This window comes from Physella acuta, unplaced genomic scaffold (genome assembly GCF_028476545.2).
Source record: "Physella acuta isolate Inbredline_101_S28 unplaced genomic scaffold, ASM2847654v3 ptg000820l, whole genome shotgun sequence".
NCBI lineage: Eukaryota > Metazoa > Mollusca > Gastropoda > Physidae > Physella > Physella acuta.
Genome location: NW_026732338.1, coordinates 237,724 through 265,717, shown reverse-complemented (window position 1 = coordinate 265,717; position 27,994 = coordinate 237,724). Strand labels below are relative to the sequence as shown.

At 33.8% G+C, this 27,994-nt stretch overlaps 1 protein-coding gene across 5 annotated transcripts; it reads left to right on the top strand.

Moving 5' to 3' along the window:
- The first annotated feature begins 157 nt into the window (after positions 1-157).
- LOC131951652 (cAMP-regulated phosphoprotein 21) lies at positions 158-25,503 on the top strand. Of its 5 annotated transcripts, none has more exons than XM_059314001.1 (20): positions 158-270; positions 4,535-4,660; positions 11,833-11,971; positions 12,101-12,183; positions 12,325-12,543; positions 12,796-12,859; positions 12,993-13,149; positions 13,266-13,406; positions 13,543-13,636; positions 13,784-13,891; positions 13,981-14,021; positions 14,157-14,245; positions 14,915-15,046; positions 15,776-15,862; positions 18,171-18,313; positions 18,403-18,576; positions 18,829-19,822; positions 20,253-20,331; positions 20,486-20,656; positions 20,980-25,503. In XM_059314001.1, the coding sequence occupies exons 3-20, from the start codon at positions 11,839-11,841 to the stop codon at positions 20,984-20,986; spliced, it is 2,916 nt and encodes a 971-aa protein (XP_059169984.1). In that variant the 5' UTR covers positions 158-270; positions 4,535-4,660; positions 11,833-11,838; the 3' UTR covers positions 20,987-25,503. The 5 variants fall into 5 exon arrangements, with proteins under 5 accessions (XP_059169984.1, XP_059169980.1, XP_059169981.1 ...); XM_059313997.1 differs by having other exon boundaries at positions 14,157-14,377; XM_059313998.1 differs by having other exon boundaries at positions 11,821-11,971; positions 14,157-14,377.
- Positions 25,504-27,994: the final 2,491 nt, after the last annotated feature.

The following is a 27,994-nucleotide window of genomic DNA, read 5'->3' as shown; positions in this document are numbered from 1 at the left end:
TTAAAAAACACATAGATCTACATATTAAGGACGAATCATAATTAATGAAAATATTAACGACAGCTAACCCTAAACATAATATAAAAATCAAACCTTAAAAAGTCAATCAATAGCATTAGCTTGTGATGTCATGTTTGAAGAGTTCTTTTTCCTGTGACGTCATTCATCAATAGGCTGCCATTTTCTTCCCCTCTCTCACTCTGTCAATGATGTACTATGTTGTTCTTACGAGAATATGTTTTAGAAAATTGGTTGAAATTTTTGTAACAGGTAGGATGATTAATTTAAGCTTAAAGATGTACTTAACGTTTTTTTATTATTATATTGCCCAACTGAAGAGAAGCACGTTTGATATTGTGCTTGTTGTTTTTTCTCTGTCTCACTCAACTACTCAACTCTCAGCAGTGGTTGAGGTTGGTTCTGTTTGATTCTTGCTTTGGGAAACTTAAAACTCTAAAATTAACTTAAGACTAGTGTAGACTAGATCTAGAGATCTCTCACTTGGCAAAGGCCAAGGTTTAATTATTTTTAATTTAGTGTGCTGCTCTTACTTGCCACTGCAATGAATGAACTAGACTAGATCTAGATCTAGATCTAATGGACACGAGCGAGAAAACTCTCAAAGGTATTTGAGAGGTGTATAAATTAGTTTAAAAATCATGCACAGCGTAGTTACAATTAATATGGTTATAAAATCCTGTCTATCTGGTTTTTTTCGGACTTTACTTAAGATTGGATGTATTTGATGTTTATAATATTTTCGGTAACTAAATAAAAATTTAAAAAAAAGCAAAAACAATTTGGTTTTCACGTGTAATGGCGACATAAACAATGGCATCCTGCTATTGGATAGGCCATCATTGATTTTATTGTACACATTGTAAGCTAAAAATAGAAAACTAGGTCATGGGGTTTTTAATTTGCATTGTTATTTAAAAACTTGATCTGCAAAGTTTTGTAAACAAATAGTTATCGATCACTAAGTTACTGTACAGCCAATCAATATTTGTCTTACGAAAGTGAAACATCCGGTTTTAACTTAGGCTTGATGAAAATAAATAGAAATGTAGCCTTAAACTCAACAAATTATTTTCAAGTTCTCTGGATTTGCAACTTTTATAGCATTTATTCTAAAAATATAAAATTTCTAAATTAATTTTAGGCTTAAGTTTTTATTTTTTATTTTTTTTTACGGTCTAAATCTTAAAAAGCACGTTTTTATTCCATGTCAACAACATTGGGGACGGAATCTCGTCAACTCGCTCGCCTCCATTCTCTGCCTCTTTTTTAGTCAAACAAAACAATTATTAAAATGGACAGCAGTAGGTCTCTAACACTCTTTTATTAATGGGAACTCTCTAGCTGTCTCTGACTTACCTTAAGAATCAAGATTTTTAGACAGTCTACTGCATTTACTGTTTACTGATTCTTGCTTATAATTTTGACGCAACTTTATGTATAATTATGTATGATTGGTAATTTCAATTTGGTATGTTCCACCCTTTCTTGTGATAGACATAGAGTGTTTGAAAATTTTCTTAAACTTAAACAAGGGGTGGGAGAATGTTTACACCATTGTCCGATAATGGAATCTTCTTTAAAAAAGGGGTGTTTGGTTACTGGTAGTTAACTAAATACACACTTGGCTGGCTAATGTGCTAACCCTGTCCCTAACCTCAACCCTGGTCCAACACACCTTTTTTAAAGAAGATTCCATTATCGGACACCGGTATCTACAATCATCCAATTTATTAGCCTATAGGTGTACTGTTATTGTAGTCTCTATCTCAACACAAGACAGATAATGAGATAATCTTAACTTCTTAGGCCTAAATATTAAATAAGACAATATTTTCTAATTTTACTTTGGGGGGGGGGGGGTGTTACTGCAAACACTGCTCAACAAGTGTTGTAAACTTTTACTGCAAATGAATCTTAATGTGAAAATATAAAGAAATGATCTTCCAATTCTAAGCCAGAAAAAATTGTTTTGTTTTAAGGAATGCTGATTTGTCATAGTGATTTCTTTCTTTGTTTTGAGGCAGATGAAGTAGAATGCATCTGTTTCTATGACTTTGACATACGAAGGGATAGTGTAGTCAGCACTATGCCCAGCCACCTTTCAACTTTGTTTCCCTTACATGAGTCAGGTACCCATCAGAGCTGGGTGGACTAAGGAAGGTCCTGCACTCATGAATCACTCAAAACTCAAGAATACTGGGCTAGCAGTCAAACAACCATTCAACCATACTGTCCCCAATTTCTTTATTAATACTAATTAATAATTATAGGCCGGTTGTAAAAAAAAACTTTATCAGAGTGGGTTGATGACCCATTTCCAGTTCGACACATATTTCCAATAAAATTAAAATAATGAAACCTAATATTGTTACTAATAATATTTTTGGAAGAGTCCACTGGTGGATATTAATACACCAATATTATTTTGTTTGGACTAAGTGTGTCCACATAAGTTTGCATTAAGTAACTATGTAGGTGGCAGGTGATGTACAACAGATACACCTCTTGAACAGCTGCTATTACATTCACTTCTTAAGTATGAAGTTATCGTAGCCTATTAATTTATCATAAGTGCTTTGTATGTTGATTTTGGTGTAAGTAATCCATTAGAATATTATCAAACGCTTGCCTTTATTTTAATTGGCAAGGCTAGCTTCATAACTTAATAAACTTTGTTTTCCACAATAAGTAGTTGAGAGATATAGCACTTGTTTCTGGTCATGGGTAGGTTGAATTAGAATAGTAAAGAAGTCAGTGGTAGTGCATCAGGAGGGAGTTGAACCCTGATTGTCTGCTTAGAAGGCAACCATGCTAAACTTAACAGCACTTTTGCAACAACAAAAAAAGACACTTGTGTAGAAAAGCAATTTTTACTGCCAACCTATTTGCCACATATTTATTTTAAAAAAAATTAGCATAAAAAAACATAACAATTAGAACAAGACCATCAAGTTTTCTGAAAACACAAGATCCAGCCAAGACAACACTCTAACAACACCAGCAGCATTTTCTGTTGGTTTCCTATTTCTGCCCAAACCTATCAGTAATGTTTTATTTGGCCTTTGTTTATTTTAAAACTATATAAATTAGGGTAATATATGTATAGGTCACTGGAGCAGGTGAACTCTACTTCACCTGCCCCATGGATTAAAAGGGTGCTTATAATTGAAAAAAATTAGGATAATGTAAACATTAGTTGGTCTTAAGTCTAAATTTTACTGTATGGTGATGGAGGTTCTGCAAGCTATCCAACTTAGAAAAAGTAACTGTGTTTTGAGTGGTCAGTTACATCATTAATAATCTTGAAAAAAAACCTGTAACAATGGTTGAATGGATTGTTTTTTACATTATAATGACTATTTATAAGTTTTTATTTAGCTCACAATGTACTTGTGGCAAATCTTGTGACTCAGTTTAGATCAATTTATAATGGGAAGATTCTGTAAAAAATTTCCAGATATGGTCTGTGATGACAATGCAATAATATCTAATTTTGTATCCAGTTAGGCTTTAAGTTAGTCATTAAATATAATTTTAAAAATTACTAAATTTAGTTTAAAAAGGGGAGAGACAAGATTAAGTACTAGCCAATGGTTTTGAAGTGTTTGTGATGGGTGGATGATAAATACTGACAGCCAACCAGACTAAGATGGAAGTTATGAGATAGCAAGCTACTGATCAGGTTTTATTCATATATATTGTCAACTTCATAAAAATTCACAACAATAAAGTTTTTTTTTAAATTTTAAATATTGTGTTACTATTTTAATTTTAAAGTTTCATAATTATTTTTTAAAAAAAGTAGTGAATAAAGCAGGTATAGAATACGTTTACTGTAATAATCTTTTAACTGAATTGAAAAAACACATGTTAATTAACTTGCTTTCTTTAAATAATAAAATGTGTAATAAATTTCATGAACAACGAATATTTTTAATATAGAAATAAAAGTGTTTTATTTTCTCATTTTCAGTGCCTTTTAAAGCTTATTATTATAAAAAGCTTTTTCTTATATATTTTTTAGCTGTACTGTACTTAACATACTCTGATGGCCAGTTATTATTATTAAATGCAAACTTATAGGATGACCCATAAATTTCATCACTAAGCTAGCTTAGTAGATCTTTGAATTTGTACTTTTCGTAATAGTAGAGCTGAAAGAATTTAACTAGTTTACTTTGTATCATAAAGCCATTCAGTTGATGGTTATTGTGTCATATTTTACAGGTCTATTTAATTTACGCAATTACATCTCACTTATTATATGTTGGCTTAAATTTTTGTTTATTTTAATGACATGTTTTGTTATGTGTATCAAACACTTTTTAAAAAGGTTGGAACACAATGACTCTTTACTTTTTATGTACGGTAATCACATAGTTGGGTGAGCACATTCAAGCCTATTTTTGGTCATCTTTATCTGCAACTATACCCTCAGTAGTGATGTTTGTAAGCTATTTTATGTTTAAGAACCATAGTTTTCTTTGTTAAAAAAATAGAATTTCATTTTCAGGTTTGACACAGATCACTAGTGAAATCAATTTCACACTGTGAATGCATTTTTACTGAGATCAGCATATTGTTGTATATTTGTCTCATCAAAATTTAGAGAATTTCTCCTCCAGCAGAAATTGAACTGGTGAGTTCTTTTCATTCTTAAAGTGTTTGGATTAGCTAAACTCTTCATTTAGCTATTGGGCATTATGTAAATCTCTTGCTCTCTGTTGCCCTCACACCCCCCCCCCCCCCATTTATGTCACAACATATTTTTGATGTTAGATGGACACTAAATTTAGTGTTTTAATTCCTCCTCCTCCCCCCCCCCCCCTCCTTATGTTACGTTACTCATGTCCTTTCCTCCAATGTGTGAACATTAGATGCAAACCTTACATAAGATGTAAGCATAGTTCCCCTTTGACCAGATGGGAAGATGGAGCTGAGCTAGGCATAAAAAAAGATAATGTGGTCAGCACTATGCCCAATATTAGTCAGATATCATCAGAGCTGAGTGGACTCACATATGTCCTACTACATCAGTCTTAAAAACTGAACTGTATTTGATACTTTGAACATAATTGGTTTCTGGTTGTTTCAAAAACTGGAAATTTATTGAATTTATTATGTAGAGGTATACCCTAATTGTTAGAGTGGTTACTGATTAAGCTACCCTACCTGAAATAGCTTCTAAAACCTGCCTGGTGGTTGTCACTTAAATGAGTTTCAAAGATTGCCAATACCTCTAGATTGTGAGGCAATCCGAATGTGATAAATTATGTACACCTTAGGCCTGGGTGAGCAGTTGCGCAAGACTAACATAATGTGGGGGTGTGAAGCGTGAGTGTGACCTTCGACCTAGCTCCCGAAGGTCCTCTAGATTTGCAATGAAAATTGAAGTCAACTTACAATTATCTTTCCCTACAAAAAGCTTCCTCTTCTCACCCTCACTAGCTCGGGCATATTGATTTCAGATTTCATTTTTAAATTCTTCAAGAATTTTTTTTTTGGTACATGGATGTTTTTACACTTAAGTATATCGAAACGACCAAACTATCTATTGAAGACTTTACGAACATTAGGAAAAAGCATTTAAAACCAGGACTGAGCTGTAGTTAAATGAACTTAAAATGTCCTCGTTTAGAGGTGGGCCCATTGTATCAACGTGTGCTAATCTAGCAGTCCGTATCAATCGTCCCCCGTACAGTGGCCTCCTGTGACCGCTGCTTGGTGTGGCTGGCATCTGCTGTGTCAAACGGTAAAGCCGTGCTGGTCAAGTTGTCGGACTGACTAGCTGAGATGAATCGATCCGATGAACCTGTGGGGTAACATTACCTGCATGCTTGCTGCAGGACTTGTACACCAGATAGGGACTCACCGGTAGCGACACATGTCGGCTTGTTGCTGATGGATAGTTTTTTTTTCTAAGACTATTTTTAGAAGCTGTAAACCCGTGTCTAATTGTGTGAGTTGTTCAGTGGTTAGAAAACTGCTCGGTCATTTGTTAGTCGTCGCTAACGTGCACATGTGTATAGCTCTAAAGTTACATTATGAGGGTTCAAGGTCTTTCCTCGGCCACCGCTGTGCTTCTCCATAGCTGTGTTGACGTGCTGTAGTTATATGTTCGTGTACTATTTTTAAAGAATAGAAAACTAGGCGGGGGAGATGAAGGTTGATGTGTAAATATCAGGTTTTGTCTGTTATCTTTAAGTACTTTACCAGGCGGGTGTTTCTGTTCACTAAGTAAGAGCAGGACATTTACATATCGCAACAACTACACACCCTTTTTTGTGCTACTACTTATGAAATCCTTTTTGTCAATGTCTTTTTTTTTCACCTGGTCGTAAAACGCTTTCATACTTCCTTTCAGCGGTAGTCTATATACTGTGTGTTTAATTCTGGGAACGCCCTAGTGGCCTAGAGTAGAGAGTAACTCAGAGCATGTCGTTTTTTTTGTGTACACGAGATTAGTAATTTGTGTTTAGGGCGTGTGCATTTTAAAATTCCTAAAACATGGTCGCGGTAGGCTCGGATAGACGGAATGCCCATTGGACGGGCATTAGATCTGTTTTTATTCGATGACATTTGGAGTAGATCCTTGTCTCCGCCAGTTGCCGATCTTGAAGTGTAGGTAACCATCTCACCTCGATGTTTTATTTCAAGCTGGATCATTCGAGATATACCTCTATGTGCTTGACATTGCTCAACTCATTTAGCCTTCTTTTAATCAATAGTTTGCACTAATAGGAGACACTTGTGTTAGGGCGTGGGCTTACAGTAGAAAGGTTGGCTTTTCTAACTGATAAATCGTTAGGCTTCTGGAAGTGTAGAATTAGTAGAAACGTATGTCGTGGCATTTCATGCACACAAAAAAGGTGCTGATTAATAGTTTATTAAAAACGAAACACTTAGTAATTAGGCTGTTTTTTTTTGGCGCTATTGTTTTGATTCACTGTACTGATGAGTAGTGTCACACGTGTTAAATGACGATCATGTTCCTCCTATCAAAGCGTGTGTGCGATTGTTATGCGGGTGCCAGCCAGCACTGGCATCGTTGAATAGCTATATGCTATTGTCATTGATTGTTTGCTGCTAACGACAGCATTATGGTGGCATGAGGAGGTGTATATATTTTAAATTCTGCCTATAAAAAGCACCGAGATTAAATGATGAATGGAGCAATGCACGCTGATATAGCCTCAGCTAAATATGCTGCTTGGTTGATTCTTCGGCATCCATTGATTGCTATAGCAACAAATTTTATTGCAACATACTCCAATATTGACGTCAGTCATCTCGTTAATGTTTCGCAATCCCCGCGTGTGCCCGTGTCTGTCGATAGTTCACTTCACTGGTCTTTTAGAACCATTTGTTTCTTTGTCTTTGAATGGCTGGCTGTGTACGCTGTTAGATTTTTAAAAAAAACCTTGTCGACTAAGGGCGGAGTCGTGTAGCCTATCTTTATTTTCTAATGTTAGTGTCAGCACGGTTGATGTAACTCGATAGATAGTGTGTAGCATTTTCCCTTTCTCTAGTGGCTTCTCCTTTCTATAAGATCGTGGTAATTAGGAGAAAATACAATCTCTATTCGTTTTTATTTATGAAAGTATACAGAATTACTTTTAATTTAGTCATCGAATAATTTTAACGAACCGTAATATATATATTTATAGTTCATACACCTCTCTGTATATTTATGATATAGATCAATCACAATATATCTTTAAAAAAAAGTTAAGCGTATCACAATCAAAGGCTTGAATGTGCCTATTTTAGTTACAGTTCTATTATTGTACAGCTACGAAACACTACTCCCACTGTCTATTTTATAGACCACCCTCCACTTAGAAAACTGTTGAATTAATGAGGAAAATATCGGCTGATTGATTTGTCTATCGATCTATGACCTTTTGAAAGTTTGTTCCTTTTTTAGCCTGTGACGTAAATATTAGCGTCTAACCTATCTCGTGTCTGTATCCTCTGTCTGTACTCGTGTGTCTTATCCTCGCATGTCTATAGCCTCTCGTGTGTCTTATCCTCGCATGTCTATAGCCTCTCGTGTGTCTTATCCTCGCATGTCTATAGCCTCTCGTGTGTCTTATCCTCGCATGTCTATAGCCTCTCGTGTGTCTTATCCTCGCATGTCTATAGCCTCTCGTGTGTCTTATCCTCGCATGTCTATAGCCTCTCGTGTGTCTTATCCTCGCGTGTCTATAGCCTCTCGTGTGTCTTATCCTCGCATGTCTATAGCCTCTCGTGTGTCTTATCCTCGCATGTCTATAGCCTCTCGTGTGTCTTATCCTCGCATGTCTATAGCCTCTCGTGTGTCTTATCCTCGCATGTCTATAGCCTCTCGTGTGTCTTATCCTCGCATGTCTATAGCCTCTCGTGTGTCTTATCCTCGCATGTCTATAGCCTCTCGTGTGTCTTATCCTCGCATGTCTATAGCCTCTCGTGTGTCTTATCCTCGCATGTCTATAGCCTCTCGTGTGTCTTATCCTCGCATGTCTATAGCCTCTCGTGTGTCTTATCCTCGCATGTCTATAGCCTCTCGTGTGTCTTATCCTCGCATGTCTATAGCCTCTCGTGTGTCTTATCCTCGCATGTCTATAGCCTCTCGTGTGTCTTATCCTCGCATGTCTATAGCCTCTCGTGTGTCTTATCCTCGCGTGTCTATAGCCTCTCGTGTGTCTTATCCTCGCATGTCTATAGCCTCTCGTGTGTCTTATCCTCGCATGTCTATAGCCTCTCGTGTGTCTTATCCTCGCATGTCTATAGCCTCTCGTGTGTCTGTAACCCCTTCCCCGCCCCCAGCCGTGTGTGTCTGTATCCTCGTGTGTCTGTGCCCTCTGTTGTGTCTGTACCCTCTGTTGTATCTCTATCCTGTTATGTGTCTGTAACCTCTGTTGTATCTCTATCCTGTTATGTGTCTGTATCTCGTGTGCCTGTACCCTCTGTTGTATCTCTATCCTGTTATGTGTCTGTACCCTCTGTTGTGTCTCTATCCTGTTATGTGTCTGTACCCTCTGTTGTATCTCTATCCTGTTATGTGTCTGTACCCTCTGTTGTATCTCTATCCTGTTATGTGTCTGTACCCTCTGTTGTATCTCTATCCTGTTATGTGTCTGTACCCTCTGTTGTATCTCTATCCTGTTATGTGTCTGTGCCCTCTGTTGTATCTCTATCCTGTTATGTGTCTGTACCTTCTGTTGTATCTCTATCCTGTTATGTGTCTGTGTCCTCTGTTGTATCTCTATCCTGTTATGTGTCTGTAACCTCTGTTGTGTCTCTATCCTCATATGTGTCTATATCTCGTGTGTCTGTACCCTCTGTTGTGTCTCTATCCTGTTATGTGTCTGTACCCTCTGTTGTGTCTCTATCCACATATGTGTCTATATCTCGTGTGTCTGTACCCTCTCGTGTTTGTTGTCGTGTCTGTAACCCACCCCCCCCCCCCCCGTACGTGCGTGTTAGTCTGTATCCTCGTGTGTATATCAGTGACGTAGGCAGGAAGACTAGCGGGCGGGGGTGGGTTAGACCTATCGGACAACTACGGTCTGGTAGATCTTGCATTTAAAAAAAAAAAATTAAAGGACACTACACCACGATTTAACCTTCTTAAAATCATTCTATAGATAACATACATGCAATATGGGGGAAATTCAAACCTCCCCCGTAAGCATATACCTGCACGCGCGACTGGTGTATGTCATCAATAATTTATAACTCACCTGCGCTAAACATTCCTGTTTCCTTCCAGTTCAAAACGGGTGTCTAAACACAGGTGATGGAGTCCAGGCAACTCACCTCAACTATGTTTCATACAGCCACTACATTTTTGTTCATACATTTGCTTCTTAAAACTTGAGTGTACAACTGCGAGGGTATTGGTATTCAATTTTTGTGTGTGGATGCTTTCTTGGAATTTAGTGAACGAACCGGAAAATATTGATTCGTGCGTGTCACATAATTTGTTTCAGATTGATACAATCAAAACTGAAGAGATTTTCCCAGCGTTTCTTATCATCTCTGTTGAGTAGCTACAGCTCAAATTTCGAACCGTTAGACTTGTTTTTCTACACACACTGTAAATCACATTGGCGTTTTATGGCAACAGCCATGCTATTGGTGTTAATGACGACAAACTCAATACTGTTTTATCTAGTTTAGAACAAAAGACATTAATTAAAACCAGCGTTACGAACTGATTTCAGTTTAAAATACCAACCAAGAGTACGTCTAAAAAAGATTGACTCAGTTGCCCTTGTTTTACTGGTGTTTTGAAGCGAGTATCTTATCGTCGATGTGTAGGGTTGGTGTGTGACAACCAAGTCCAATATTATTTTCAGCTCTAGGAGAAAAAAAAATACTGGAAAATCACAGGTGTTCTGTTGCCTGGTCGACTCTATTCTTTAGTCACACCCAGACTAATAGCTAAAAATGTCGCTGACCTAATTATCAACGTTGCCGTAATTGATTTTTTTTAAGTTTAAAAAAGTCCAATACGTTTTTAGATTGGATTTGTTTGTTTGATTACATTTTTTTGGCATAAAGCAACCCGACATAAAGTCGACATTAATCACACACAGGTCGTTGCCTTGTGTACAGTCCACCTATCCCTCCCCCCTCGCTCTTACGTACCACGTGGTCCAGCAGACTGTGTTGTTATGATAAGACATCTCGTAGGGTAGGCTTACCATGGAGATGTGTTGTCTACACACACCAATACTGGAATGCCGACTGGTCTAGCTTGAGATGAACCGGTGGTCCACACCTTGTAGTGCTATATCCCTGATAGATGACCGTAAGATTGTCAGTGGTCGCTAAGTAAACATGTGTAGCAGGGAGTACAACACATGCCTTTATTGTTTACACAATAAACCTCGACTAGGATGACTTACGCTGATAAGGAAGAGGTAAATGCCGCCAAATGGCAAAATCGGGTCCATCTCGAACATTATACTTTTAACCACCGTTTGTTACCTTTTAATAAACAGTAACTGCCATACATGTCTGTCTTTAGGTATTAGTAGAGTAGGCTTAGGGGTCAGATATTAATGATAGGCACACTTAGCCTGAAAAACGTCCTTAACCAACCAATAAAAGAAAAAAAAAATTGACACATGGGCCAACAACCATTGCCAGTAAAAGTGTAATTGTATAGATAATTTGTGATTAAAATAATAAAACATGCCAGCCACCCATTATGCAAGTTATATTCTGAAACTTTCCATGGTAGACATGAAAGTAAATGTTCTTGCTTTAAAAAAGTGGTTTTGCTTAAATAATTGCCAATAAGACAATGTTGGTATGAAATAGATGTTTATGGTGGAAAAGAGACATATGGGGCTCCTCAGAGCATGTGGTTCTAGAACAGCAGCTTACAGACTGTAAACATTGGTCAAATACAGCACTGGACTTAAAGCTCAGGGCTCCTAAGTATTTTCAATTTTGCTGACTTGTTATATTCTTTCTACTTTTTTCCTTTTATATGGATGGACAACACAATCATAAACTCTGCCAGCAACCTTTCCATGTTTAGGGCTTCTTAGCTCAGGACTAACAATTTAACAGTGCTTGTAAAAACCTGATTTAATTTTTGTTTTTATAGTACCACTACCCTTGCTATAACCTCCAACCCATCCATGTCTTGAAACAATCCCCCACCTAACCACAGCAGCAGAGCAACCATTTAGGTAAACTGTAATACAATATTTAGATATGCTGTGGAGCTCATTTTCAACTCAATTGTAAATGTTGATTATTTATTTATATTAGTGCTTTATTTAACATTCATTGAAGCAGTTTCATTGACAGAACCCAATGGCAGATAGTGACAGGAGATCTGCCAAACTTCACAAACAATTAGAAGTTGAAGATTATGGGGAAGACGATGAAGTAACTTCAAAATCCTCTTGCTCAACAAGGGCAGTTAACAGTTCACCAGTTTGTGGCGGTTAGTTCTCTAAAACACAGTTTTATTAGTTCAGCTGTTTTTTTATTCCAAAATTTATTATCAACTAAATTTTTTTTTTAAATTCAAAATTGTATACAGTTGCATAGACCTTTAAACACTATTACCCAGGTATGCCAACACCCACTGTTCAGTCAGCCAGTAGCTCTTCTGGAACTTCACCTGATGAATCAGAAAAAAAACAAGTTATGCCTGTATGTAATCAAAATATTTGTATAAAGTTTAAAAAGTTGTTAAAAGTAAATAATTATAGGTCAATAGAAGGTAATAATTTAGTGTCTAAATTTTTTTGTTAAAAAACTTAACAAAACAATGTTTCTCTTTCCTACAAACAGCCACCAATAACTAGAAAGCAAACTCTTATACGTACCCAAGCATTAGAAGGAACATCACCACCACCGGACACTTTTTTTAGCCAGATCAAACCTAATGGTGCTGTGACTGATGGATCAGTTTTACCTAATGGAACTTCAGAGAAAAATAATAAGAAAAAGCTACAATCACAGTCACATGAGGCTAAAGAATATCTTTTGACCTCTCACAAAATTTCCAATGTAAGTTGGTACAGTAAACTTGTAATTGTGTAAAAAAAACATGTAATATCTAACAAAAGTAATAATTTCACATCATAATTTTATTTAAACACTTTAGTCATGATTTTTAATGAGCAAACGGGTTATTGATATACAACAGTGTTTTGTAAATAAGGTGAAATCAGTGTGTTATAATATTTGTAAGCTAAACAATCTACAAGGTTTAAGCTATTTTTACAATCACTCGCAAAATGTGTTTTTATGTCAAATCAGGATTCAGGTCATGGAACACTTGATAACAATGATGGTTCTAGTGATACCTCTGTTTTATCAAGAGGTAAGATTTTTTATGTGTGAAAAGTTATTATAACATTTGTTCTTCTTTGTAAAATTTGAATTAAGAAATTATATTGTCATATATATTATTTTCCCTTTTGTATGTTCTGAATAACTGTTGTATTCTTCACCAGATTCTAGTCTAGAAAATGCCTCCCATGATATATATAAAGATTCATCAGGTGTCAATATACCAAAATTTATACGAGATACATTGTTGAAGGGACCAAAAGACAAGAAAACAGTCTTAGCTATTGAGGCACAACTTTTAGATTTTATTAAAAGTGATGAGTAAGGATCATTTTCAATTCCTTTAACGCTAACAATTTAACAATTTGTAGTAAGCCGAGTTTTTATCATATGTATTTTTCAACTTCTACTCCATGGTTTTACTCTTTTTATTCTAGCTCATCACCTCTAAAAACAAGTGAGATGACTTCCTATGACCGCATGATTGTGCATAGACTGTCTGCATTTTTAGGACTAGAACACAATGTAGATGCAACTGGCAAAAGTGTTGTGGTAAACAAAACTGAAAGGACTCGGGCGTAAGTATGGTTTTTATATAATTTTTGTTTGTCTTTCCAGACACTCTGTATAAGCCGTTAGATATTTTAGACAAAATTTTAAAAACACACAATTACTTAATTGGTTATAGTTTTTTAAAAATTCATATTCGTTCAGCGTGAAGTTAACAGACTTGATTTTAGAGGATGCCGGTGAGGAACCAAAGAAGAAAATACTCCTTAAAAAGCCGGCAAGTTTGGATGAAAAACATGTATGATAACAGTAAAATGTTCATCTAATATTTTTTGTGCAAATTAAGCTATTTAAAAAAAATAATTTTTTATACTTGGTCATAAATCTCTATATTTTAATGAGATTAACAGTGTATAACAATATTATTATTTTTTTCATTTGCCAGAGCCGTCATAACAGCAAGGCTGCTTTTGGTTCTCATAGAGCTAAATCATTAGAGGAGAGACAGCAGATATATTCAGAAGTAAGAGACCGCATCTTCAAACAAGATGAGGTAATTTTAATTCTTAATACCATTTAATTAATTAACACATTCATTTACCAATCTTTACATGTACTAATGAAATTTTATTTTATTTACAGAATATGCCAGAGGGTGGAAATAACTCATCTCACTTAACAGCGTAAGAATAGGCTGTTTCTATTTTTTAGTTAAGTAGACTCCTATATTATACAAGCTCTTACGTTCAAGAAAACCATTTTTATGTATAATTATTTTCTTAAATAATTGTCCATTTATTTTTTGTTTTATGTTATAGAAATTATACACCCCAAATAAGTCAACAACGAAGCTTAGATAGCATGAAATCATGTTCCAAGTGGACTAGTCAAGAATCAAGTGGATATGGTATGGAGAACAGCTATATACCAAGTGTACTTTTACGTGCCAATCTGAGCAAATCTCACAGTTATGGTGGTATCATATCAACTTCTCCACAGCACTTCACCAGCATGCCACATTCTGCTAGCTATAAGGCTGGTGAGATAAAGCACTGAATACTAGTGTCATGCTGTAGTGTTGTGTGCTGTTGACAGCCTGTGCAATTTTTTTACATACATAACTTAAAAGCACCTTCAAATCATTTCTAGGCTTTTGTTCTGTGCATTGAATAAAATATGTATCCCTTGAGTAACAACTAATTTTTAAAGTGGTTTAGTATTGCTAAATTGAAAACATTTGATTAAAAATTATGTTCACTAGTTTATATAATTGTGTATAAATCATTTTTCATCAAGTTGATTCATATCATTAGGTATTATAGTGCTTTTAGAGTGAATGCATCTGTTAGTTTAATTTAATTTTGCTGTATAGCTATACTGTAGTTTATTAATAGTAGATTAGATGTCATAACCTTATTTTTAATTTGGTTCAAGGAATTTTAAAGATTGTCTTTTTGGTCTAAAATAATACATTATTTAAAATTTTTGTTTAAAAAAAGAAAAAAAAAATTATTTGAAGCCATTTTTTGTAAATAGTTATGAAATGTTTTAGAAAGATCTTGTATTTTTTAACCAGAATCACTGAAAAGCTCACCCAACACCCATTATGCTGGGACTACTTACACTTGCCAGATGCCATTATTGTCCAATGAGCAGTCCCATTTAACGAGGTCAACACCAGATTCAGGCCCATCGCCACTAACACACAGTAAGTTTTTTATTGAAATGTTTATTTCTTTGTTAATCTTTTCACAGTTATGAAAAACAATTTTCTGCATCTCTAACACTGAGATATTCAATGTTAATATTTTGTTTTACAAATTTTCCAGTGACACTGGTATAGGAAATCTCTGGTTTAAATTATCTAACATCTATGTCTATGAAACATTACTAAAATTTAACCAGTTTAATTATTAGAGAAATATTTAATTTTCATTTGATTGCAACAAATGTACATCATTTAAGTGAAGTAATTATTCCAAGTTTATTATATAAAATATTGGATTAATTTGATTAGTCACATTGTTAATGTTAGTTTTTTTTAAACTAATCTTTTTGTGAAATCATTAGATTTTAAGGATATATGTTGCAGAATTCTCTTGGTTTTATTTGGTTTGATCTGGCCATGTTTTGTTATAAAAGGATAAAATCATTTTTTCCTCAGTTGTTATTATAGTGAAAATCTTTGAACTAAACTGATTTATACATACTATCCAAAATAAATCTTGTTATCACTGTTTTCATCAGGAAATATTTGATAGGAAATCCAAGTGGTTTAACATAAAACTTCTTAAGAACAAATGGAAATTTGTTCTTGGCATCACTGTTTTACCTCTAAGTGTAAAATTCATGTCTTAGTGTAAAATAGACTTAATATTATTAGGCAACTGGGTTAACCATATGCAAAGAGTGAACAAAGATACCCTCTTTGTTTTAGCACAACAGTGCCCATCTTACGCATATCTGGTCTCCTCTGACTACAGTAATATACCATATGGCAGCCTCATTATCAACCCACATACAAGTAAGTCTTGATGGCAGCCTTATTGTTATGTCATCATATACTTCACCTAGCCACCATCATTACTTCATCAAAGCTGTCAGAAGAAAGCATAGAATTGTACTTTTCTTATCCCATGTAATCTAGTTTTTACTTACTGCAATATTCTTGTATATTTCTTCCTGTAGTTTTGCATCATGATTTTTAAAAAATCAATTGATTAATGATTTTTACTTTGTTAAGTCAACATATTTACATGTTTCTTCAACAGAATAATCTTAAAAATAAATTTAAAAGCAGTTGTTTTGTTTCCATTCTTAATTCAGCCAAAAAGCACCTTTAAAATTATAATGAAATGTGTTTTTTGAAATTTCATTTTTTTTATAGTAAAACATGCTTTATATTTCTATTTTTTAGTTACAAGATTTGATATTTATTCTTAAATATTTTAAAATTATTTAAGTCACAACTGGGATTGTATAAAAAACAACATGACAATATCTATTAGATCTTTCTGTGTCTATTAACATAGCTTAGTTTTTCCTATGTATGGAAATTAATGGCTTGCATAATACAATTTTCTGGCATTACTCCACTACTTATTTGATCAGTTTGCAACCACAAGTATTGTAGCTTTATATTATTTCTTTTTATTAAAAGATGCTTTTAGATTTTAAGATTGCAATATTTACTTTTTAAATTCCCATGTTGAATGACTGCTTAAACTACTGTAGATTTTTTTATGGTGAAACTCTTTATTTGAAACCTGTTATTAGTATTTTTATTTTGCAGCAAATACTTATTTTATCACAGCTCACTAACTTACCATTGGTTCTAGAGTATATGTTTAATATCACAATGTATAATGATCACCTTCTTTAAACATCACTTTATCTGTATGCAAGTACTCCAGTAAAATCATTGTGCAGTATTGTAGTGACACAAATGTTGTATTTTTTGTTTTTCTGCACAAGTGTTTTTAAATTGGATAAAAGTAACTATTTTAAAAAGTTTCCATACATTTGTCACTATTATCATTTGATATTCCTCATACTGTTTAAAATCTTTATAATTTGAGCATTATATATTATACATCGTTTTTGTAATTAGAATTTCCGCTACTAGCCGTAATAATGCTTTATCTGGCTTTGGCATGCTCGTAACATTATAAGACTTTTATTATTTATAGTTCAAGATTTCAGATTTAGTCAAACCTGCTTTAGTGGTGAATTATTCAACATTTTAAATTGTCTAAGTTGTGTTTACAAAAAAATAATACACATAGTATAAGAGCTATGAAATGATAGTTTATAGCTCTCAAGATAATTGAATTTGGTTTGAGTTTTTAACATCTGTTGTGTATTTTTATAATGAATAGTAGAACGTTCTGAAATTATGGTGATATTTTCTTTCTTTTAGAAACCAATTGCACCACTTATAAAATGTGCTACCTGTATATCAGTTATTTATATTGGCAGCGATTCACTAGGCTCATCATAGTTCACATGGTTAACAGCATGTTTTGTCTATTTCATTTTCTGTAAAAATAAAAAAAATACTAAAACTACAGCTTAAAGTAAATCCAGATGTAAAATCTCTTCAATTTACATATTCAAATTGGCATAAGTAAAGTAGAGAATATATATTTTGTTTGAAAGTACACTTTTGATATGTCATGTTTGCCTTGATATTTATAGCCATATCAAATTTAAAATACAAACTTAGATTGGCTATTAAATCAGACAGAGATTATATTTTTTTTTAACTGAAAGTCAATTCTGGTATGTGAATCATCTGCAATACCAATACAGGTCTTTTTCTTGTTACTTCAAGGCGATGAGTAAAAACAAAAGTATGTTCCCCCCCCCCCCCCCCCCCCCCCCCCCCCCAATATTGCTTTAATAACAATATAAGTATTTTTGAGCCTTAAGTGATTGGCTGCCATTAATTTAGAATTTTATTTTCTTAGACAACCAAGTTTGAGTATAATTGACAGCATTATTTAGAAAGAATAAATATTTAGATGCCATTAACTTTACCAAAATATCAATTGCATGAAGCCTAATTTCAGTTTAAAATTTGTACTTTCTTTTTAAGCTCATATATTCCTGATTATTGCTTGTAAATAAAATGGGAGACATAAAACCTGACATATATTGATAGTTTGATTGAAGGTTTTCTCGAGTAATTTCATAGATATATTTAAGCTTAAAAAGTGTTGTAAATGCAAATTTTCTTACAATTGTATCTTTAATAAACTACTTTGACAGTAATTTTTTTAAGGTTTTACATGTAATTGTTTGACCACATCTTACACTAATTCTTTTTACAGTGCAACCACATGTGAACTCTGATGGCACATTGTACAGATTTGATCCAAGTTGTCCACCACCATTTATGGTTCAAACTCAATCACAACCACCACCCCCAACACCCCCTGTTGGGAACATCATTTATCAACAAAGCATGAGTTCTGTAAGTTTTTTAGTTGTTGTTGTTTCTCACATTTCTCATTTCTTTAATATACAACCATTTTAACATTAAAAAAAATGTCATTTGTTTAGGAGACCATGAATGAAATGACAGCAAGATTTGCAGCTTCATCCATTAATCCAGTTGATGCTAGCCCTGAGACATACAATGTAGGGGTACAAGGCCAGCCAGTTCCCATTGTGCCAACAATTTTACCACACCCACATGCTGTGTTCACACCAACACACCCTCCACAATTTCAACAGGTCTTATCTATATTCACTTTATTTGCTGCTTTTGATCAGTATATTTCATAGTGACTATAGTGTAACAGCTAATATTAAATGCATTATTTAATTACTCCTTTTAGGCCATGTTTTGTTAGCATATAAAACTAAACTTTTTATTAAAAAAAGTAATTTTATTTTGATTAAGTATTGGTAATGAAATTGTCATTTATCTGATCTTAAGTATAGGATTTAATTTTGAATTAACTAAAACAATTTTGCATTTTGTAGGGTCAATACTTTCCCTCGCCATCCTCTGTTGCAAATCAACAGTCAGTTAGGTATGTGGCTTATCCCATACATCCACAAGGTCAGCAGCAAATTTTGCAAGCAACACCCGTTGATGGACAAGGTCAAACAACTGTACCTATGCCAGCAGTCAGTATTCCTGCAATTCCTGGACCAGGAAATTACCAAGTAATTGGAGCACCTTTTCCAAATCCAGCTATTGCACCAGGAGCTGCTCCGCAGTGTGTTGATCTAAACTCTGCATATCATTACTCAGCTAATCAAGACACTGTAGTTGTCAGCACTGCTGGGGGTGTCAATGCCTCACCAGTGACTGTTACAACACCTGCGGGACTCATGCAAGCATTTAATATAGCTTATCCTGGTCAGCCACCACAAACTCACCAACACACTGTTGCTCATAGCCACCAAAATCACTTCAATCCCAATGCAGCGACACCAACAGGAACAACGTATTATGTGCCAGTCTCTACTCCAACACCAACATCTTCACTGGCCCAGCCGCCACCCTCATCTCATCAGTTTCAGCATCATCAACAGCATCCACAAACTGTGTTTTATACGCCATCAAATATGGCTATAACCCCATTAACTTATCCTGTAACTGTATCAAGTCCACAGCAGCCAACATCGTCAACATTCAAAAGTATACCTACGCCATATTTAGCCAATCAATATCGCTCATCTACTCCACCTCAGCAGCAGCAGCATCATCAACAGCTTCAGCCAACAGCCTCCACAAATGGCCATCATTCTGCACAATTGACTTTGAACTATAGTCAGCCTATTAACTTTACTCCTGGTCCACCTCTACCCCATCAGGGGCCACAGTTGGTCACATTTCAGGCCAACCCTTATCAAGTCAGACCTTTAGGAGCAGTGATACAACTAGCTAGCAACCCCCCATTGCAGGCTCAACAACAACAACAACAACAGATGTCCTATCAATTGTTTCGACAAGCTGGAGCAATTTCTGGTACAAATTTAATCTTTAAAAATCTGCTTAGATTAATGAAAAATTATATTTTGATTGGTATAATATTCACTTTACAATGGATACTAGGAATAGTCCAGATAATGTCTCTTCTATTGAATTTCATTCTAGATCATAGAAACTGCAGATAGGAAAGCAAATTTTCTGTTAAAATTTCGGTTAATATTTCTGCACCATTTTTTGCCAATTGAGACAGCTCTGTTAGGGACTGCGGTGAAATGTCAAATACTTCATTTAGTGTTTGTAAACAATATGCTGTTTGATGAAAATTCATGCAACTGGGCATGAGGCAGTCGAGTGAAAAAGTTCAATTTGATTTAGATAGGCATGAGGAATGGGAAAATATGGTGAATGTAGTTCATTTTCACATGCAATATTTAAGAATGAAAAATTAAACTGTTTTTATCCTCAGATTTTAAAATGATGACCCAAGGTGCTATACATCGTCAATCGTCAGTTACTATAAACACTCAAAATCAATCTCGCCCCAAGTAAGTCACTTCAAGCTATACTGCAGGCTAATGGTTCTTTCAGTTCATACAAAAAGATATTCTATACTTTGTCATAAATGTTTAGCTTGATGAGTTTAATAACGTTGTATTCTGATTATTCAGCAATTTGCTAACAAAAAAAAATCTATTACAGAGGCGCTAATGCAAATCGTCAAAACAAAAAGAGTCAAAGAAAAACAAGAGAAGTTGAAGATTATTCTGTCACATCACAGCCAGTTGTAGCACAAAACATGGGTCCCATGATGGCTCCACTTCTCCAAGGTTCTCAAACATACCAGCATATGCCCTCCACATCTTCTAACAGGTCATTTTTTTGTGTGACTTTCTTAAGTTGAGTCTTTTAGCACCAAAGGCTGATTCTAAGAGCATTTTTAACCTAGATTTCAGTGGTGAAAATTTTTGAGGATTCATGCCTATAGTCTCTATGTATCACATTTACTTGAAGCAATTTGTGCATTGAGCATATCCACAGCTTTTAAAAGACAAATTAATTTCAGTGCAAATTCTTTAAACTGTACAGTTTCTAGTGGAAAGCTAATTGTTTTGCTGTCTCTGTTATTTATTGTTTAATTAAACATGATGATACTTTGTAAACATCAAAATAAGAGTGAGCATTTTTTTTTTCAGGCAGTAGTTGCAGCCTTGCAGTCCCAAAGATCTGAAGAATGAGAAAACACAGCATCATGACTTGACATGAGGACAGAATATCAAACCTATTTAGTCATAATACAAGAGATGAGCATTTATTGGACAATGAACAAAATTTCTATACTGTGTGTTGAGTTGTGTTTATAGGTGAACCTAAAGAGGTGCCATTTTTCCTTAAAAGCTTTGTATCCTACATAGAAATTATCTAATCTATTCACACTGTTGTATTAACATTTCCATAGAAAATCTACTCAATTTGTTCTAACCACCTGCATAGCTCAAATTATTATCAAATTATTATCTAAACATGTAAATTAATCTTATTTGAAATTCATATTTATTGAATTCTTTAGTTCTCTTTCGCCTGAATAACAAATATTTTTTTTTTAAAGCCGACGCATACCTTGTTAACTGAGCACCACTGATGAAAATCATACTGCCAGGAATTTAGCTTTGACTTTGATTTACTAATCATGATGTTTTTCAACATTTTTGAAACCACAATAGATGGGTGAAATAATTAGATTGATGTCTATAGCAGATCTTTTTATTTGGGTCAAATGGCATCTCTGTTCTGTCTTTCACATACATAGTTAGTTTTTAATGAGTTAACTATGTATATTTTAGATCACATGTGGTCAAAACTTAAGTAAAAAACATACAGGAGCCAGCATGTAGCTAAAGAGGTTGTTACATCAGTACAACTGGTTGATTCACAAAACATACCTGATATATAATGGTCTCTCCATCCAAACCTTAAAGAAAATCAAATGCATCACCCTGAATTTTTAGCATGATTATCTGAAACATGGTTCTAGATGTCATAATGGTATATATATGACATATAGGTAACCTTACAGGTGTTGAATGTGATACTAGTCACAAGGAAGTGATGTAAACAAAGTGTAATGGAATAACAAACCATATCACAAATAAGCATACAAAACTATTCCTGTTGTTGCAAAAAGTTTGCTCAGATTCACTTTTCTACACAAAGTATTCTTGTATACAAATAATTACTTGCTAAACACTGATTTGTATTTAACTATTTAGTATATTTTCCTTTACTTAAGAAAATTGATAGATCTACATTTTGAAGCAAAATAGAAAAACAAATTCTAAAGTAAGATTAATATTGTTCACTCCAAAAGTTTTATGTATATTTTTGGGAAAAAATGTATTTTTTAACAACTACCATTTGATGTTCAGGTTTTTATTTTTGTGTGTAATGAAACACTTGGTTGACTTTATGGTTTAAAAAAGTTAATTTTACCAATTATGGTATTTTAATTATTTTAAATGCATAATCATTTAGTTAAAAAGTAAAACTAGTTTCTTAATGTGTTTATTTTATGCCACTAGTTGTAATGGTTGAACAAAAAGTTGTGTGCCTTTCAACACATATCTCTGTTACCAGCCAATAGAAGTTGATGGAGTGTATGATAGAGGAATAAATTGCAGTGGGTTTAGTTGTACACGTTTTGTTTAGTCTTGCTGATTGAAGTGTTTTACTGTTTGACTATGGTGTTTCTTGTCAAATTATTATCATAAGAGCAGTATTTTGCAATCTTCCATTTAGATTAATATTCATTTGAAGAGGAAAAAGATCAGATGTAATTGGTTAATCCCTATGTAATGTGGATTTGTTATATGATTCTTCATGTATAGTGTTGAAATCCTTTTTCAAAATCCACATTTTTTTTTATAAATCTTAAAAACTTGAAAAACAATATTTTCTTCCATATCTCTCAAAATTATCTGTCAAGCTAATAAAAAATACATTGTCTTCCTAGCTAAAGTAGATTGCTAAATAGTAGTTAAACACTTCCAAAGAACAATCTTTTTATTACAATAATAACCATTTGAGTACATAATTGAATACATAATTTTTACTATCAAAATGTTGCTAATGCAAAAGGCTGATAACTTACAAGGAAGCAACCAGTTTGCTACATCAAAATGTCCATGTTAACAAGAACCCGGTGTTATACAGTTAAGTAAACCTCTCAGTAGAATCAGCATTAAAATATGATTATCACATGCATTTGATAACGGTTCTTAGATGGAAATTGAAAAGATAGAGCATTGTTTTATGCTAAACATGTGTAGAGTGATATTTTGCAGATTATATTAATGTTATTCCACAAGACACTTTTAGTTTCATTTGGAAAACCAAAATGCTGAATTTATGGTTAAGTTTAAGATCAATATTCAATTCACAAGAATGAATAAAATGTGTTTACAAACCACTTCTGGTCAATAGTTAAAGGTCATCTATTTAAGATTTAGGTGTGGTTTATTGTTATGAACAATCTGCTGCCTACACTAAGTCCAATATTTAAGTGGTTTGATTCTTTAGTTGTCAGTTAATAGAAACATTTGTCAGATTTGTGATTTGTTGTCATGATACGTTTTTAAGTTCAAATCTTTGTCAAAACAATTTAAACTTGTTTTATTGGTCATGATTTAAAAAAGAGAACAAGAAACTTAGTTTTTTAAAATTCCTAACTCTTTAACTAGTGCTAAATTAAAAAAAAACCACTTACACTATAATAAGTTAAATGAGTTAATTTATTTTAGCAAAAGATATATGAAAACTTAAAACTTGTAACTGCACCTAGTAGGAACCATCGTGTTAAATACAATTACAGAAACTGTTCAAACTAGGATAGTCTTGTTAAAATGTTCCATGACTTTCCCCCCATATAAATAGTTTTGGTTGTAAAAGTTGTAGTACCTGGCTATTGAGTTAAAACCAAATTTGTCAAATCCATGATTGGCAGCTAACTCATTGAAAACTTCAACTGTATGTGATACTTTGAGATGATTTGTCATCAGTGGCTTGACAGGACTTGTACAATCATCTGAAAACCCTGTTGTAGCCTAATACATCTAAAGGATTTATAATAGTCCTATCAAAGTGTTTTAGGGTGAAACATGAGAATGAAAGCTCCGTGCCATAACTTTACTGTTGTATCAGTGTGCCACAAAGATATCATTTACACAACAGATTCATGCTATGTCAGTCATGAGACAAAGGGCTGGATCACTGGTTACCTTGTTTTTTGTTTTGATTACATTTTTAGTTAGTGTTCAAATGAATGGAGGAGAAAAATAAGCACTTAGAAACTGAGTTGCTCTTTGTAGAGCTAGATTAATGTATAACTTACCAAATCTATTTTAGCACAATGTCAAAAAGTAGTATCTTCATATGTTAGTTTGGATTGATTAAAATTTTGTTTAATTAAATGCCTTTATGTACATCTCTAACTTAATTTTATTTGTCAAATTGTGCTAACATTTGTGAGCCTAATAAAAGCATGTGTTGTAGTGAGGATTGACTTGGTTAACTGTTGTCCACCCAGAACCTACTGGTGCAATGATGGGTACAGTAGTCTGTACAGTCAAGGTTAGGCTTGGCTGCTAACACAACAGCTGTGAAGCTTTTGTGTGCATGAGGTACCGCTATGTAATAGTAGTCAGCATGGACATTTGTTGGTCTGTTGTTATTGATATCTTAATGCTAGAGTTGTGTTTATACATTTTTTAAATACTTTGTTGTGGAGAAATTATATGATGGTAAAAGAAATGTTTTGTAAGTTTGCTGAGTTTGCTGGTGTGTTTTGCCTAATGACAGTGGATAACGTTTTTAGTGTGAAGATAATTTCTTGATTCCTGTGTGCTGCTTCAAATTTTTGCTAATAATTTCCTTTTTTTTTTTGTACTTTATTGTTGAGCTCACTTTAAGACATCTGTTATTTGGTTTAGACTATTATTGAAGTGTAATTTTATTTTGATTCACGTATTGTTTTAGCTCATAATATCAAAACACATAATGTTTATTTTTACAAACATATTTGAAAAGTTTTAGCTTGTTAAAATCTTTTTAAAAAAAACAAACAAAATACCACAATTCAGGGAGTCAGGTGAATGTGAACTGCATAATAAATGGATTAAATGTAGAAACAGTTATATAGCTTACTGTTCTGTATTACTGAAAGAAAAATCTTTTTGTTCTGATTGAAACCAAAGATGTTGATGTGCAGATTGGATTCTGAAATATTCCATTGGGTACAGTTTGTGTATACTTGATGTTTACATGTGCAGAGGAATTTCTTAACTTGCCCTTTGAGTTTGTTGCTTTAGTTCTACAAACTTTTTAAAATCTAATGAATGATAGCTTGAAAGGAACTGGTCTATTTTTATTTTTTGCTTTATATTTTTTTTTATTTAGGAAAAGTGAATCCACATCAGGAATCTGTTGTTAACTTTTAAAGTTTCTTTAAGATCTGCGCACGTTTTTGATGCATTATTTCCTTATTCTTTTATAGATTTTAATTTTTATATTCACATGTTATTGATAATTGCACCAGTCAAATAATTCAAATTAATGTATGTAAATTTAGTTGTGTTGAAGCTCCTATGCCCCCACTGCCCCCATCCCTTACTATGTGTCCAGGTACTTGTAATTAATACAGATGAAAAATAAAACCAAGTTCCCAATAGTTGAGTTGTTCAATGTATTAAAAATATTCAGTGTGACACTTTTTACACATTTCAACACAAAATAATGTTCTGTTATCCCTGCTAGAGATTATATGTATGCCCTTCCTATGTTATATGCTGAAGTATCCCACAGATCTGCACCACATAAACAAATGCCATAAAGATCCACACCACAAACAAATGTCATAGAGATCCACACCACAAAAACAAATGTCATAAAGATCCACACCACAAACAAATGTCATACAGATCCACACCACAAAAACAAATGTCATAAAGATCCACACCACAAACAAATGTCATACAGATCTACACCACATAAACAAATGTCATACAGATCCACACCACATAAACATGTAACACAGAACAGATCCACACCACATAAATGTCATACAGATCCACACCACAAAAACAAATGTCATAAAGATCCACACCACTTAAGCAAATGTCATACAGATCCACACCACTTAAGCAAATGTCATACATATCCACACAACATAAACAAATGTCAAACAGATCCACACCACATAAACAAATGTCAAACAGATCCACACCACATAAACAAATGTCATACAGATCCACACCACATAAACAAATGTCATACAGATCCACATCACATAAACAAATGTCATACAGATCCACACCACTTAAACAAATGTCACACAGATCCACACCACATAAACCTATGTCATACAGATCCACACCACAAACAAATGTCATACAGATCCACACCACATAATCAAATGTCATACAGATCCACACCACATAAACATATGTAACACAGAACAGATCCACACCACATAAACATATGTAACACAGAACAGATCCACACCACATAAATGTCATATGGATCCACACCACATAAACAAATGTCATACAGATCCACACCACTTAAACAAATGTCATACAGATCCACACCACTTAAGCAAATGTCATTCATATCCACACAACATAAACAAATGTCAAACAGATCCACACCACATAAGCAAATGTCATACATTCTTTTTAAGCACTGAAATATGCCTGAGTGCTTTGGAACCCATGGCAGATTTTTTAGTTTTTTCTGCCTTAATTTTTACATATATTTTTAGTTGATCAGTAATGATCATTGTACTTTTAACTAGTCAAAATATGTTTCAGAGAAATTTAGATTTCACTGTCACATTTTTACAATAAGCTTACTATTTTGCTATTGTTAAAAGAAGACAATATGCTTTCAAGTTGGATTTATTTTTAAACGTTCAATATGAATGTTTGCAATATGAACAAATAATTAGATGTAACTTAAATCCTGTATTATCCCTTGCTCAAAATGCAATGCGACTAATATTTTTTGGACAAACATCCGCGTCTTATGAGTATTTAAAAATTATAGAATGTAATGTAAAATATTCACCTGTGCTCTTTCAAGGTGAGGTAAATAGTGTTGTTCTCCTGTTCTCTAAGTTCTAGGTTTATTATACATCTCAGCTGTATGATAACGCACGTTTAGATAAGTATTTAAAACAATATAAACCTCCCATCACAATCTGTGCACACAGACAAGAACTTTCAGGCACTACTGAACTATGTTTTTATTTTTATTTTTTAAATCCAGAGAGATACCTTGCATACATCTCAAATGTTCATGTTGTTTCAATATAAGACATAATTAAATAAACAAGGCAAAGCATAAACAGTGCTGCTATACAACAGTTGTGAACTATAAAGCAGCATGGATACAGTTGTGGTTGTTTGCTGGACAACTTTTGTTCTGCTGCTTTTTAGCCATATCTGCCTAGAGTTAATACTATCTTTTGACCTCACCTTCTCTTTGGCGTAATACTATCTGTTAAAGTTGCTGTGAGTAATGGCACTAGAGGAGATTTTGTGTCTTATAAATAATGATTTTCACCTGCTTTCTCATAATCTATCATATTACCTGATACTCCACTCTATATATCATATTTACTAATTGTAATACTAATTAGTAGTACATAAAGAGCAACAAATTCCTAAGGGGAGGATAATTTTGTGACAATGTGTGACAAGGTGACAACATACTTTTGCATTTTAAAAAGTAATGAATTTTAGCTGTTAATTGACATGGGGGGGGGGGGGCTGTGGAGAGATAGATAAAAAGCATTATGTCATATAAGATATGAATGACACTTAGCACTACTACCTATATTATACACCCTACTAAATTATGGATCATGCACATATAAACTATGCAAGAGGTGAGCAGTGGTTTTTATCATTATGTTAAATCGATTAAATAGAGCAATTTGCTTCAATGTGATATTGAATATTGATTATTATATTGCTACATTTTTGCCATTTAGTAAACCTAGTATCTCTATGTGTGATTGGATATTTTGGTTCACAAGTGTCTCTTATTAGCCCATAGGCTATAATCATAATTAGAATTCCTAGGGCCTACAAGTTTTTTTTAGTAAAATAGAAAAACACTTTTAATTTTCCCCCTTGAAAGCGGTAAGTGGGCAAA